Genomic DNA, 14,720 nt, shown 5'->3' with positions numbered 1-14,720 from the left:
TCTATAATATAGTTGGTTGTTATTCCAATGATATTCTATTTTAGAGTGAAAAATAGAACGATAATAAAAAAAATATTAAAAATATATATTATATATAGAGTAAACTTATTCTTTCACTCTATTAGAAAATGAAAAATAGAGTATCAATGAATCATTTTTATTCTTTTTTTTTTTAAAAATAGAATAATTTTATAATATAGTTGGTTATTGCTCTAATGATATTCTATTTTAGAATAAAAAATAGAGCGATGATAAAAAAAGTTATATATATATAAAGTAAACTTATTATTTTACTCTTTTAGTTTTTCGTAAATATTCATTTCTTCGTATATACACGGATGAATCACCTAGTATTAAAAAATTAACAATATTGATTTCAGAAATATCCTTTCTCAATCTATCGATTTTTTTTCTTTTCGCAAAAAGTTATTTTAATTTAGAAAAATGCAAACAAAAACATTGTGTGCAGTCTGTTAGTCTAGTGGGACTTGAGGAAAATAAACACCTAATATGGCGAAATTCTGGTTCAATTACACGGAGCCACTCACAGCAACATGGGGGCAATGACCCCAACAAGATTTAAAAACTTAATCTACCTTGAAGTCCAATATACATAATGCCCCCAATACATTATTTTGTTTGCCCCCATACCTTTGTTTAAACCCATTTACAAACACAAAGAATAATAATATTTGTAAAACTATTTTAATTTAAGAGATTTTTTTTCATATCATATTTAAGCTTAACATCTATGCCTCCAACAAAATTATTGTCTGCCTCCGCCACTGCTGCTGACCATTGGGATGTTGTAGGCCTTGTGGGATTAGTAGGTTAACTTGGCTGCCGGATCAACATTGTGCAACATCCATTATTGGCAGTCACGATCTCTTAATTAGAAAAACGTTTCGTTACTCTCAAGTAAAGCGTAGCGTGCGTTTTTACGGTACAAGCATTCAAAACAAAACAAAAATAAAAGCCCTTAATATCCTGTGTTTCCTTTCCTCATGTCTTAGGGAGATATATAGAATCAGGAGACATAGAAATCATCTGGAGCAAACTCGAATTCGAGAACGTTTCCTCAATTCCATCTCCTTTCTTATCAAAACCGCTTCCACCGTTAATTTCAGCGATCTGCAACAGCTCTCTAGCCGCATCAACCATCCCAAACTTCCCATCACCTCCAAACAAAACGCACCGAGTCGCAATATCAGCAACTAAACCAATCTGTTCTCTATAATCCACTGGCTGCTCATGAAAATACAAAGAAGGATCCACGATTTCTTCAAGCTTACCGCTTCTAATCCTCTGCAACGCTTGAGTCACCGTCTCTTCTCTCTGTTTTGATCCAGTCACTATCTCCAGAAGCAATACCGCAACGTCGTACATACTACTATCAGTCCTCTGTTTCCTCTGTAATCCAAAACCTGTGACCTTAGCTTGAAAGTCTTCGTCTAAGAAGATGTAACCAGAACCAATGTTGTTGTGCAAGATCGGTGGATAGTTCTCGTATTGAAGGAGAGCAAGTAAGCCAGATACTTCAGCTACAATGTTTACACGTTTGCACCAGTCAAGCCCTAGACGCAAACGATCCTCAAGCGACCCGTTAACCGGATACTCGTAAACAACGAGTGGATTGTATCCAATATCCATACAGAAACCTATGATTCTTGCTAGGTTTCGATGCAAAACCGCGGATAGGTGATCGATCTGAGACGAAATCTCCAAGAACTCAATCTTGTTTTCGCATAGAACCTTGTGGACGATCACACGTGTTCCGTTTTTTAGGTTAGCTGAGTAGATAGTTCCGGTTTTGCCTTGTGTGAGTTTATGTGAATCTTGAAACCCTTTTGTGGCCTCTTCTAGCTCACGGTATGTGAAGAGACGGGTCTTGTTGTAACCTTTGCGAAAGGAAACACTAGTTGTAGTAGTTGTCGGAGAGTGATCGAAGTGTTGAGCTTCGTGAGTTGTTGTTACTGGACGTTTTAGGAGACAGAAGAGTGCTAAGAGTGAGCCGAGTATGAACAGAGGAGCTAACACTCCTGCATATAAATAAATACTCCCTCCGTTTCAATTTATTTGTCGTTCTAGATTTCGGCACACAGATTAATAAAACATTTAATTTTGTATATTTACTAGATAAAAACATCATTACCAATACACCTAATTAGATTTCAACCAATAGAAAAATAGATTAGATTAAAAAGTCAATAAATTTTGCATTGAAATCATAAAACGACACTTATTTTGAAACGAAAATTTTGCTCCAAAACGACATATAATTCGAAACGGAAGGAGTATGATTTAAGCAACAAGTTTGGTTCTAAGAAACTATGAATCTCGGTATGATTAGGTTAATTACCAGCTAAAACGGTTAGTTTCTTCCCGTTATGTTTCTTGACATCGCATTTATTTCCATATACTTCATTTCCATCTCGGTAGCAAGCTGTAACAGTACACAAAATTAGCTGCTTTTGACGCAAGAAACATTAATTATGTTCCTTCAATTCTAAAAAGATGTACTTTTTAAGAATTTTCACACTTATTTAAAATGATATATAAATTATTTTTAGTAGTTAACTATTCTCTATAACATTTAACCACCATGATTTTAATAAACACAATTATATATTTTTAAATTGACAATTTACCATTAACTTACATCTCAAGCAACCGGTTCCGTGGACAAAGCCATCGCCAGCAAACCCATCTCGGCAAACACAACGGACACTTCCTTGAATGGCTGTAGCGTTGACAGTTCGAGCCTCAGGATTGCAAACAGCCTCCGAGGAGTTTCTAGGAATCGCCCACTCTAACTTAACTCCTCGTTTTCCTCTGTTGGCGCCTCTCGGAACAACCCACGAAGAGAATCCCCTGCAGCCATACTTGCCGAAAACAGAGAAGTCATCACCGGGACGCCAGGCGCTGTGATCAGACAAAGGATAGCAACAACCGATGTCTCCACCGGAGGTTTCATCTTCGTCTCTGCCGTCGCAGCCGAAGAGATCGTTGGTTTCGCAGCCGGCTTTGCAGAGAGAAGAGTCTTCACAGTCGTAAAGACTGATAACGTTTTCGAAAGAGATGGAGAAGAATTGGTTGGTGGAGAAAGGGAAAGAGCGTAGGTCGTTGAATTGGCGACAAGGAGAGGAAGGGAAGTCTACGAGGAGACCGTCTGTGAAGAACTCTATGACTCGGTAGGTTTGGTTGTTTATGTGGAGAAATAGAGTTGATGAGTTTGCGCAAGAGAGTCGAAAAGCCACGGAGGAAGAGGAGGAGGAGGAGAGATGGAAAGGGAAAGAAATTGAGAAGTTTCCGCACTTTTCTAGTGAAGGGGGAGCTTCCGGCTGTGAGAGAGAGATGGAGGTTAGGGTTTGGAGAGTGAGGAGAAGGAGAAGAAGTGAAAACAAAGCAGAGGAAGAAGAAGGGAGAAACAGAGGATGCATTTTCACAGAAAATAGTCAGATGAATAAAAGATGTTCCAAGAATATTAAGACTTTGTATTAATGCACATTCGTGGGACTTGAAATTTTTTTAAAAAATTTAGAGAATTGTGAAAACATTGAGAATTGTGAAAATAGTGAAAATATTGAGAATTGAGAATTGTGATATACGTGTGTGCACAGTTGTTTTTCTTTCTTATAAATCACAAATACGCCAGGTGTCGTAATCGTAAGGGATATAGGTTGAAAACGGAGGGTGGAGATGCGAAGGAAGGAGATTATAGAAGTTGGGGAATATGAGACAAATGGTCCGTTGAATAGCTAACACTTCGCACCATTGGACCTCGAGCTCTCCTATTTTTACTCCAAAACGCTAATCTCTTGTTTTAATCCAACGTTTTTATAATAATAAAAGTTTCCATCGATATTATGTACAGTTAATAATCCGTGTAACAACAACAGAAAATACACAACGTAAAAAAAAATATTTGTATTTTATTTACGAAACAAAGATTAAAAATTACGGAATGTCAGATCTAAAGGTTTCTCGTTCTCTTAGCAATAAACGACTTGGGAATGGGACTCACGGGGACCCGGACTCTTGTTACGATGCTCGCAATACAGTATGTTTGGTAACAGTGACAACCATACACATAACTCAGCTGGTGGCAACTGTTACCAGGAGTGTTTGGTATCATGGGCCTTACAATGGTCTTGTGTTATACTAGCGCGGTCATGGAATAATTGTCACCTTGTGGGGCAAGTTCCAAGGAAAAGTCCCACATTGTGTTGCTAGACTATTGTCTGCGATCTGTCAAAGTCAAACTCCTAGACAGAGAGACTAAACGCAATGAAGGTGGAAAAACTATATGGTTTCACATTTACGGACAAAACCATTAGATATCGAGACAAATTCTCAAATGATCCAAAGGTCTCAAATGATCCAAAGGGAGATTCATTTCTCTAAAATGGCTCCATGTTATTATTATTATTTTTGAATTAAATTTAAAGGAAAAATGGATAAAAAGTCCATAAAATCAAAAAGTTCATTTTATTTACCAATCGCCAGTTAAATTTGAATCCACCTATACACCTAGACCTGACCAAATCAATTTAACTTTATTAATATTTAAAACTAATTTTGTTAGTTATATTAGTTACTAATTATACAGTTGTATTATTTGTACAGTTGAATAAGTTGTACAATTTTAATAGTTATATTAGTCATGTACATTTGACAAGGGTAAGTAAGGCTTTCTACTCCGATAAAAAATGGTGATGGGCAAATTTAATATAGAATGATTTGTTTTAATAATTGTGTTAGTTGTACTAATTGTACTATTTTCTAAAAAAAATGTATTTTTATATAGTCTTGGTAATTCCACGTAAGCTGTTTTTGTCGTCAACAACTCGTAAGCTTACATGGAATTAGAAAGACCCGTATTTTATATTTACATGGAGTTTACGACGAAATGAGCTTACGTGGAATTAGCAAGGCCCGTGTTTTTATATTACGAGGAATTAACGACGTTTACGTGTAAATCTCTAAAACTCTAAACCTAAAACCCCAAACTTCCATAACTTATAACTCAATATCTTCTTTCCATTCCAAACACCCAATTCACTTAGAAGACAAAATAAAATTATAGAATTTAATTTTCATGATTAAGTAAACAAACTAAAGAAATGCAATAAGTTTGGAAGTAAATCATATTTAAAAAAATTACATCATCATTCGGATACATCATTCTCTTCATCACTAGAAACATCATCATTTTCATTAAACTCGTCTTCAACAGCTTCGTCTGTGGTATCGTCGGAAAGATCTTCATACTCACGATTATGCGGATCAATGAGTAGGATGTCATCCATTTGTTGTTCAGGTTGTTCGACTTCATTGATGCGTTCTTCTTGCAAAGGTGGTTATTCTCCACCAGTTATTCGTCCACGAGGTGTAACTTTGATAACGGCTAACCAACTTATTCCTGATTCTCTTATCCTAGGGTATGGGAGGAAGCTAATTTGGTCTGCTTACGAAGCTAATATGAAAAACTCAAATTTGTTGTACCTCTGTCCACCATTGACAGCAACTACACCGAATTTGTTAAACCAAACAACTCTTTTGACGACGGGGTCGAACCAGTCACATTTGAATATGACGCATTTCAGCTTCAATAACCCAGAAAATTTCTTTAATAATCTCCTGCAAGATCCCGTAGAAATCTGTTTCGCCTTTCACACATATTCCATAGTTACTGGTCGCCCGGTGTTTACTATGTGTGAAATACATCGGTGATGTGGTGACCTTTGCAAGTGGACCCTGAACTAATTCGTGAAACCATGTGGGGTATTCTCGATCTTCATATTCAACCTGCGAAATTAAAGAGAACACTGAAATTAATCATACTAATTGTAGAATGTAAGTGTGTGCACTATGGGCGTCTTCATCACTCGACCACCAAACCTCTTTCGATTCCTACCCATTCGCATAATCTGGCTAAAAATGTCTGAAACACCAGTAACTGCATATGTTTGCGCAACACCACCATCATCATATCTTCTTGGAGCTCTTTTTCGGGTACGTACATATGGTGCAAAGTAGTACGATGTAAAGTGAGATGTTTCTTCCGTCAAACTTCCAGCAATTATAGATACTTCAACTTTTGCGAGGTTTTTTGCTTTTCCCTTCAAATATTTCATGGCCCGCTCATACTGATACATCCATCTGTAATGTACTCGTCCCCGAAGCAATTGCTTCATACGAGAGGTGAACAGCTAAATGCTCCATGACGTCAAAAATGCGAGAGAAAATATCATCTCCAAGTTGCACAATAAAATGAGAATGTTCTCGTGAAATTGTTCTACGACATCCTCTTTAAGAGTCACTACAAGAAAACAGACGCATACCGACGGACAAAACCGTCGGAATGTCGTCGGAATAGGCTATTCCGACGACATTCCGACGAAAGTGGTCGTCGGTTTCAGTTGGTCGGAAAAAAAAAATTCGTCGGAAATCCATCAGACAGTCCGACGATTTTCTGACGGATAGCGATGAACCCGATTCTGACGGAGTTCCGACGCCATTCCGATAACGAATTCCCTCGGAAACCCGTCGGAGTATTCCGATCACCGTATTCATTGGAAACTCATGATTCCGACGACGACAAATTGCATCGGAATATTCCGACGAACATAGTCGTCGGAAATTCCGACGAAAATAGTCGTCGGGATATTCCGACGAACGGATCCGTCGGAATTATCCGACGACATATTTCGTCGGAATATACCGACGGAAAGGGTCGTTGGAATATACCGACGGAAAGGGTCGTCGGAATATACCGACGGATTTATTTCCTCGGAATTTCTGATTTATATATTTTATTAAATAAATTTATTTTATTATTATTTTTTTAATTTTTTAAAATATTAAAATTAATTTAAACAAAAACTGAAATTAAGAAACTAATAATAATATTATAGAAAATAAGTTTTAATACAAACTGAAAAAAAAAACATTTAGAAAGTTTTAAATTAAAAAACAAAAAAAAACTACTGATCCGGGAACAAACGATCCAACTTCTGCATTATCTCGAGGTTGGTCTTCTTCTGATCCGCCAACTCAGCAAGGATTGTAGCATTCTGCTCCTCCAATGCTCCAATCCTTTGATCCTTGTTCTGTAGCTGCTCTAGAATCAATGGATTGGCGTACGGGACTTGAGATGAAGAAGTCGGACACGAAGAAGCACGACGGGCCAACCCTACCAAACGACCCTTTTTTTTAGGGACCGCCTAGAAAAAATTTAAGTTAGTAAAATATAGTAATAGAAAAAATATAAAATTAATAAATAAAGTATTAAAAACAAATATAAGAATAGAAAAAAAAATTACCTTTTCAACCAGCTCGTTGATTTGCAGTCGGGACATGTTGTTCGAAGCACCCGTAGAATCGTCGTCAGAAAGAGGCTGCTGAGAAGCTAGAAAAGCTTCTTTTTGAGATTCCACCATCTCAATGACTTCTCTGATCACCGGATCCTGAATTTCACCCGTCCCTTTGTTGGTGTACGCCTCCTTAATGACGACGAGATGATCGACGGGATTACCATCGTTTTCTTGAATCTAAAAAAAAAAGTGTTAGGTAATGCATATAAAAAATTATTTAAGTAACTAGAAAGACAAATAAAAAAAAAACTTACCAGTTGATCCTCCTTAGAGGACATACTGCAAGCGCCGAGGTTGTGCACGTAAATACCTTTCCCGCCACGATCGCTCTTCCGGTTGGCGGAGTTCTGTAGAGACTTCTCTATAGTCTCTTCCTTCTCCCAGTGCTGGATCAATTGGGTCCACACCGTCCCGCTAAGTAACCGGGGCTTCCTCTCATCCAGCCATACTTGCTTCCACTCGTAGATCTGCTTCGTGTAGACGGTCTGGCCGGAGTCCCAAGTAAATTCTTGCTACAAAAAACACACAATTTGATTAGTACATATAAAATATAAAAAATTTAAAAATGTTTAAAAAAAAACTTAATAGTTACCGCGAACTGACGAAACCACAACTCGCGTTCCGCGGAAGGGATCGAAGTCCACTTGTCATATCCCGTCTGGAGCATCGAATACATCATCTGGGTGATGCTCCCGCTAATCCCACTGGTCGACTTGTTGAACCTTTAAAAAAAAATGTTAGATTAAAAGGAAAAAAAATAATTGTACAAATGAAATAAAAATACTAACCAAGTCGAGTGTCCCATTCGTGGGTATTGTTCGAGAACCGGGAGATGCTCTCGACCTGGTTGTTGAACCAATATTTCAACTGGCATGACCCCCGGGTCATGTGGAGCGGCTGCAGGAGCTGGAGCGGGAGCCGGAGCGGGAGCCGGAGCGACATGAACCGAGTTTTGTTCGTGAGACGACGAACCCGATGCACGGGAACTGCTCACCGAACTAGCTCGGCCACGGGGTGCGGAACGACGAGGTCGGGCACGCCGACGAACACTCGAATCATCAGACCTAGAAAATAAAATTAATATATTAGTCAAAACATATATATAAAAAATTAAAATTCTTTTTTTATCTATATAAAATTAAAAATTGTTTTATAAACTTCATAAAGTTTTTATCTTCATAAAAATATTTTATCTGCATAAAAACGTTTTTATAAACTTTTATAAATATAGAAAAAAGTTGTTAGAAATATTAAAAATAGGAAAAACGTTTTTAAAAAATCAACAAATCCAATATATAAACCAAAAAAAAAAACAACAAATCCTAAAATCAAACACCCTAAATCCTAAACTATCCATTCAATTTCGAACATGCAAATCAATCAAACCTCAAATCCTAAAATCTAACATCCTAAACTCAAAAAAAAATGAAAAAGATAGAGATTGAGATGATACTTACATGGTGGGATGGATTCACGGAGGTGGGGACGCCGGTGGGATGGATTCACGGAGGTGGGGACACCGGATTCGCGGTGAGAATCGCCGGAGAAGAGAGAGAAAACGGAGAGGATTTAGAGAGAGAGGCGAAAATGGTGAAGAAGGAAGAAGGATTGGTTTTTATTTAAAGGAACCGACGGACCCGTGTCCGTCGGTATGTCGTCGGAAAAAGAATAAAATATTAAATGCGCGGTTTAATGAAATATTCACGCGGTCCACTTGAAATTTTCACGCGGTTTGTAATTTCGGGAAACTAACAAACCGACGGAATTCCGACGAACATAGATCCGTCGGAATGGGGCAGGTCGTCGGAATTCCATCGGTATATTCTGACCGAATTCCGACGACTTGGGGTTTAGGGTTTAAAAACAAGTTTCTTACTGATCAAATCCAAAACTTTGATAATAAATAGACTATTTAAAAAAGATTAACTATAATAAGGTTTTCAAATCCAATTTTTACACACAATTGTGTTTTGTAGTGTAAGTTTATATTAATATGAATGAAAGTATATGAGTATTAAGATGAGATGTTATGAAAACAATGATATACATATATAATTATTTAAATAACTTGTAAAACTCGAACGGTTGATATGTAATATTATATTAAACATCTAATATGTGTTATTAAAGTAGTTTCGGTATCCAAATATAGATATATTATGATATAAAAATTTAAATATTCAGGTCGTCGGAATTCCGTCAGAGTTTTCCGATGGAATTTCGACGGATTTTATTAAATCCGTCGGAATTCCATCGGAATATTCTGACGGAATTCCGACGAATGGCTAAACCCTGAATTAACCACGAGTCGTCGGAATTTCATCGGAATATTCCGATGGAATACCGACGGATTTTGTTAATTAAAAAAAAAAACTAATCATACAACTAAGAAAACATAAGTCCTAATCAGAATCTTCAGAATCTGTAGAATCTTCAAAATCTTCGTCAAACTCGCCAATCTCAGCTTCTGGCTCCGAGTGTACAACAGCATCAAGTCCAAACTCGTTAAAATTCTCAACGAGTTCAACCTCTGCCAAATCTTCAACTGCACTCACGTTGCTGGTAGAGTTTGGTTGTAATGGATCATTATCAGAAGGTCCGTTTACTCGTCCTCTTGGGTTGATTTGCGTCACCGTGATCCATGGATCGTCTCGGTACGTAACCCGAGGGTAACTGATGTAGCACACCTATCAATTTTTCAAGGTATTAATAATAATATATAAACCGTTAATTATATTTTTGAATATTAAATTGACATACCTGATCAGCTTGCGAAGCAAGAATGAAAGGATCATAATATTGAAGTTTCCTCCGCGAATGAATCGAAGTAACACCAAACGCATCAGTCTTCACTCCTCGATCTGGGGTGGTGTCATACCAATCACAATAGAATACTACACACCGCAATCCAACCATACCAGGATACTGGATTTCCAATATTTCTTGTATGTTGCCGTAGTAGACATCGTCACCGGAAGAAGAGGAAACACCTCCATCATAAGTTGTCCTAGAATGACCTTTTTTTGCAAAGGCATATCCTCGTGTACAATATTTTGGATATGATTTGACCACATAGTTTGGTCCCCGCACAAACTCGCATATCCAATCATCGAACACAAAACCTCTGGCCAAACCATCAGTCACCTATAAAATAAAAATATATATATATGAGTGAAATGTTTATTATTTTATACTAAATATATATGAGTAAAATGTTAATTATTTCATATATGTTATGACTCACATAATTAAGAAGCCATGCAGCAAATCCGTTATGTCTGAGTTGTTGAAGCTCTTCTTCTGTGGCATGTCTGTAAGTCATACGCAACTCTGCCATATAAACACTATATAAAAAGATATTATTCATATGAAATAAAACTTATTGAAAATTAATATAACAATTTAAATGAAAAATATATTTTTACCTCTCATATTGTAGAACATCTTCACAGTTGGTAAGCAAATATGTTTGCAAATGAGCGTGCTCAATCTCCGTCAGTCTCCGCTTCGTGGGTTTTCCACTTAGTCTTCCTATTTCGCTGAACATGCTTGGGACAGTAACATGATACGTTGCTTTCTCTCCTCTGTCATCATGCCGAGCAGGTCTTCGGTTTTTTGTATGCACTTCTGATGGAAAGTAGTTTTCAGCAAAGTTTGAAGTTTCTTCATTGATCACCTGTGCAATTATAGATCCTTCCACCTTACTTAAATTTTTGATCTTCTTCTTCAGATGATGCATATAACGCTCAAAAAGATACATCCATCGGTACTGCACAGGACCACCAAGCTCCAATTCTCTTGCGAGATGAATAGCAAGATGTTCCATTACATCAAAAAATGATGGAGGAAATATCTTCTCGAGGTTGCAAAGACTAACGGGTACGTTTTCCTTCAAAGTACTAATACCCTCCTCAGTCACTACTCTGGTGCATAAATCACGGAAGAAAACACTTATCCCTGCAACTGCTTCATGAACATTACGTGGTAATAGTGCGGAAAAAGCAAACGGAAGGAGCCGCTGCATAATCACATGACAATCGTGACTCTTCAAGCCAGTAAACTTTTCTTCGCTTCTGTCAACACAATTACCCAAATTTGATGCATAACCGTCTGGAAATTTCACTTTATATGTAATCCAATCAAAGAACGCTTCTTTGCCAGCACCATCCAGCCGATAAATGGGAAAAGGTGCCGTACCGTTCTCATCAACGTGAAGTTCAGAACGATCACAGATATCGACTAAATCCAACCTTGACTTCAGATTATCCTTCGTTTTACCTTGGATGTTGAGGATTGTGTTCATCAGATTGTCGAAAAAGTTCTTCTCAATATGCATGACATCTAAGTTGTGACGCAATAGATGACTCTCCCAATATGGCAGATCGCAGAAAATACTCTTTTTATGCCAGTTATGTAGCTCTCCAACAACATCGACTGGAATGTTTTCATGTCCACCTACGTCTGGCGTCCTTTGTGCACCAAAATCCCTAAACTGTGTCGCCAAATCTTTCCCACTAACTTCCGTAGGTGGATCATCAAACACCTGCTTGTTCTTCGTAAACAAAATCTTACTCCTACGGTATGGATGATCAGGTGGTAGAAATCTTCTGTGACAATCAAACCAACATGTTTTCCTTCCGTGCTTTAGTTGGAAAGCATCTGTGCTATCTTGACAATATGGACATGAAAGCCTGCCATGTGTTGTCCATCCGGATAACATACCATATTCTGGAAAGTCACTTATTGTCCACATAAGTACTGCCCGCATATGAAAGTTTTCTCTGCACGAAACATCGTATGTCTCAGCACCAACCGCCCATAGTTGTTGTAACTCATATATTAGTGGCTGAAGAAACACATCTAGTGATCTCTTAGGATGAGCTGGCCCGGGGACGAGAATGGAGAGGAACAAAAACTCTCGTCGCATGCACAAATTTGGCGGCAAGTTGTATGGTGTCACAATCACCGGCCATAGAGAATATTGTCTTCCATGCTTTCCAAATGGGCTGAAACCATCAGTGCATAATCCCAGATAAACATTTCTTCTCTGTTCAGCAAATTCTGGATATGTTGATCGGAAATGTTTCCAAGCCTTCGCATCTGAAGGATGTCTAATCTCACCATTTGTAGAATGCTCTGCATGCCATCTCATTGCCTTCGCCGTGCGTTCACACTGATACAACCTCTTCAATCTTCCCGTCAAAGGCAAATACCACATTCTTTTGAATGGTACCGGAACTCTTCCTCTCGTTTCCTGATAACGAGGTTTCCAACAAAATTTGCATTTATCCCGATCCTTATCCGCTCCCCAGTAGATCATGCAGTTGTCGATACATACATCTATCACTTCGTACGGTAATCGAAGACCCGCAACAAGTTTCTGAACCTCGTAGTATGAACCCGGTGCAAGATTATCCTCTGGCAGAACACCTTTAACATAATCAGCTATCGCATCTACGCATTCTTCAGCCAAATTATAATCTGTCTTAATACCCATCAATCTACTTGCAGATGATAAAGGTGAATGACCATCTCTACAACCTTTATACAAAGGTTGTTTTCCTGCATCCAACATGTCAAAATATCTCCCCGATTCGAGATTTGGTTCTTCCCCTCTATAATGATCATGTACCATCTGCTCAGTACCTACACCATAATCTACATCCATTCTCGGTTCTTCTAACCAACCATAAGACTGAGGTTGTTCGCTAACAGGCTGAGGTTCGCTGCCACTACCATATTCAAAACCAGTTTTCCCATGAAGATACCAAACTTTATAATTCCGTGCAAACCCTTTTCTATACAAATGTTTCCAAACTTCCCATTCTTTTATAATTCTATTGTTATTACAAGTAGAGCAGGGACATCTTACCATACCAGTATTTGCATCCGGGTGCTGTTGAACAAGCTTCATGAATTCTCCAATACCTCGAACGTATTCTTCTGTAAGCAAATTGGTGTTGGGATCCAAATGAGGTATATCCATCCACGAACGAAAATAATCTCCAGAAGACATGATTTTTTCGAATTTCTTATGATAAGAGAGAATGAAGAGAGAATGAGGAGTGAATGAGATGAATGAGGAGAGGTTGCATTTATAGGAAAATGTTGACGGCAATCCGACGCCATTCCGACGTAATTCCGACAAATTATAAAAAATCCGTCGGAATTCCGTCGGTTTTTTTAAAATGTCTAACGGCTATAAACGGGCATATTCTTTCTCGCCAACGGTCGAGAGCTTCCGTCGGAACGGCGTCGGTATATTCCGACGGACCGTAACGGTTATAATTTTTGTCGGGCTTTCGTCGGAATTGTCGTCGGAATATACCGACGACCGCCTTTCGTCGGAAGTTTCGTCGGACTATTCCGACGAAATACCGACGAACCCGTGTTTTTGGGTTTCGTCGGTATGTCGTCGGAATGTGGTCGGAATGGTCCGACGACTTCGCTTTCCGTCGGAGTGGTCGTCAGAATTTCCCTGTTTTTCTTGTAGTGAGTGTGTGTGCTCAAATCCCTGAAAAATGCTCCAATGCCTTGTATATTCAAAAAACAATTAAACACATTAGTAGTCATATTATTTATTAGTGCATATTTTTGAGTAATAAAAATTAATGAGTAATTATATATTACCTGCAAAAGTGCTTCATGTACTTTTGTCGGAAGTAGCTCCGCAAATGCAAAGGGAAGTAGTCGTTGCATAACGACATGACAATCATGACTCTTCATCCCAGAGAGTTTTTGGCTCTTTTCAATAGATCTAGAGAGGTTTGAAACATACCCATCGGGAAACTTCACTGCTGATGCCACCCAATTGAACAAGACCGACTTTTGTTCTGAAGACAATCTGAATATCGGTACAGAAACTTGTCCATTGCTTTTTATATGTAACTCGGGTCTTGAGCAAATATCAGGCAAGTCTAACCTCGATTTTTGACTGTCTTTTGTCTTCCCTGGGACATTCAATATTGTATTCATGATGTTCTCAAAAAAATTCTTCTCTATATGCATCACATCGAGGTTGTGGCGCAAAAGAAGATCCTTTCAATACGGCAACTCTCAAAATATACTCTTCTTGTGCCAGTTGTCGTGAACTCCGTAATAATCAGGTATATTACCGGGAACATGCCAATTACCACCCCGAGGAACTGTTTCTAGAGCTCCGTAGTAATTGATTTTCTTTTCAATTTGTTCTCCGGTTAAATATAAAGGAGGAGTGTCTCTCACAACCCTTTTCTGCCTAAACAATTTCTTGTTTCTTCGATAAGGATGATTAATGGGAAAAAACCGACGGTGACAATCGAACAACTTGTCTTCCTACCGTTCTTTAGTTGAAATGCATCTGTC

The 14,720-nt window shown here is 38.2% G+C and overlaps 3 protein-coding genes across 3 annotated transcripts; all 3 read right to left on the bottom strand.

The window, feature by feature from the left end:
* Positions 1-848: 848 nt before the first annotated feature.
* LOC108834507 (probably inactive receptor-like protein kinase At2g46850) lies at positions 849-3,440 on the bottom strand. Its single transcript, XM_057005725.1, has 3 exons — positions 2,660-3,440; positions 2,360-2,443; positions 849-2,039 (listed from the first exon to the last, which is right to left on the bottom strand). The coding sequence occupies exons 1-3, from the start codon at positions 3,438-3,440 to the stop codon at positions 1,003-1,005; spliced, it is 1,902 nt and encodes a 633-aa protein (XP_056861705.1). The 3' UTR covers positions 849-1,002.
* A 3,453-nt stretch (positions 3,441-6,893) lies between these two features.
* LOC130509966 (uncharacterized) lies at positions 6,894-9,480 on the bottom strand. The gene is made up of 6 exons (XM_057006301.1): positions 8,834-9,480; positions 8,165-8,440; positions 7,969-8,098; positions 7,631-7,888; positions 7,326-7,553; positions 6,894-7,226 (listed from the first exon to the last, which is right to left on the bottom strand). Coding segments are annotated over exons 1-6 (1,134 nt in total). The 5' UTR covers positions 8,836-9,480; the 3' UTR covers positions 6,894-6,986.
* A 203-nt stretch (positions 9,481-9,683) lies between these two features.
* Positions 9,684-11,753, bottom strand: LOC108846812 (uncharacterized). The gene is made up of 4 exons (XM_057005224.1): positions 10,802-11,753; positions 10,621-10,720; positions 10,137-10,520; positions 9,684-10,063 (listed from the first exon to the last, which is right to left on the bottom strand). Exons 1-4 carry the CDS (start codon positions 11,710-11,712, stop codon positions 9,779-9,781), a joined length of 1,680 nt encoding a protein of 559 aa, XP_056861204.1. The 5' UTR covers positions 11,713-11,753; the 3' UTR covers positions 9,684-9,778.
* Between the last annotated feature and the right edge of the window lie 2,967 nt (positions 11,754-14,720).

The sequence above is a fragment of the Raphanus sativus genome, chromosome 3, assembly GCF_000801105.2.
Source record: "Raphanus sativus cultivar WK10039 chromosome 3, ASM80110v3, whole genome shotgun sequence".
In the NCBI taxonomy this organism is placed as follows: Eukaryota; Viridiplantae; Streptophyta; class Magnoliopsida; order Brassicales; family Brassicaceae; genus Raphanus; species Raphanus sativus.
Note: the sequence above shows the minus strand (reverse complement) of the source record. Positions and strands in the feature narration are given on the sequence as shown.

What these genes read in the sequence shown, in the direction of transcription:
- LOC108846812 (XM_057005224.1), bottom strand. Translation starts at nt 11,712, where the DNA reads ATGCATATTGAGAAGAACTTTTTCGACAATCTGATGAACACAATCCTC. An exon ending in CTGCATGGCTTCTTAATTAT is followed by an intron (nt 10,521 to 10,620) that starts GTGAGTCATAAC and finishes TTTATTTTATAG; the next exon opens with GTGACTGATGGTTTGGCCAG. An exon ending in TTGCTTCGCAAGCTGATCAG is followed by an intron (nt 10,064 to 10,136) that starts GTATGTCAATTT and finishes AAAAATTGATAG; the next exon opens with GTGTGCTACATCAGTTACCC.
- LOC108834507 (XM_057005725.1), bottom strand. Translation starts at nt 3,440, where the DNA reads ATGCATCCTCTGTTTCTCCCTTCTTCTTCCTCTGCTTTGTTTTCACTT. An exon ending in CGGAACCGGTTGCTTGAGAT is followed by an intron (nt 2,444 to 2,659) that starts GTAAGTTAATGG and finishes GTACTGTTACAG; the next exon opens with CTTGCTACCGAGATGGAAAT. An exon ending in GAAACTAACCGTTTTAGCTG is followed by an intron (nt 2,040 to 2,359) that starts GTAATTAACCTA and finishes ATTTATATGCAG; the next exon opens with GAGTGTTAGCTCCTCTGTTC.
- LOC130509966 (XM_057006301.1), bottom strand. An exon ending in CGAATGGGACACTCGACTTG is followed by an intron (nt 8,099 to 8,164) that starts GTTAGTATTTTT and finishes TTTTTTTTAAAG; the next exon opens with GTTCAACAAGTCGACCAGTG. An exon ending in CCTCTAAGGAGGATCAACTG is followed by an intron (nt 7,554 to 7,630) that starts GTAAGTTTTTTT and finishes TTTTTTTTTTAG; the next exon opens with ATTCAAGAAAACGATGGTAA.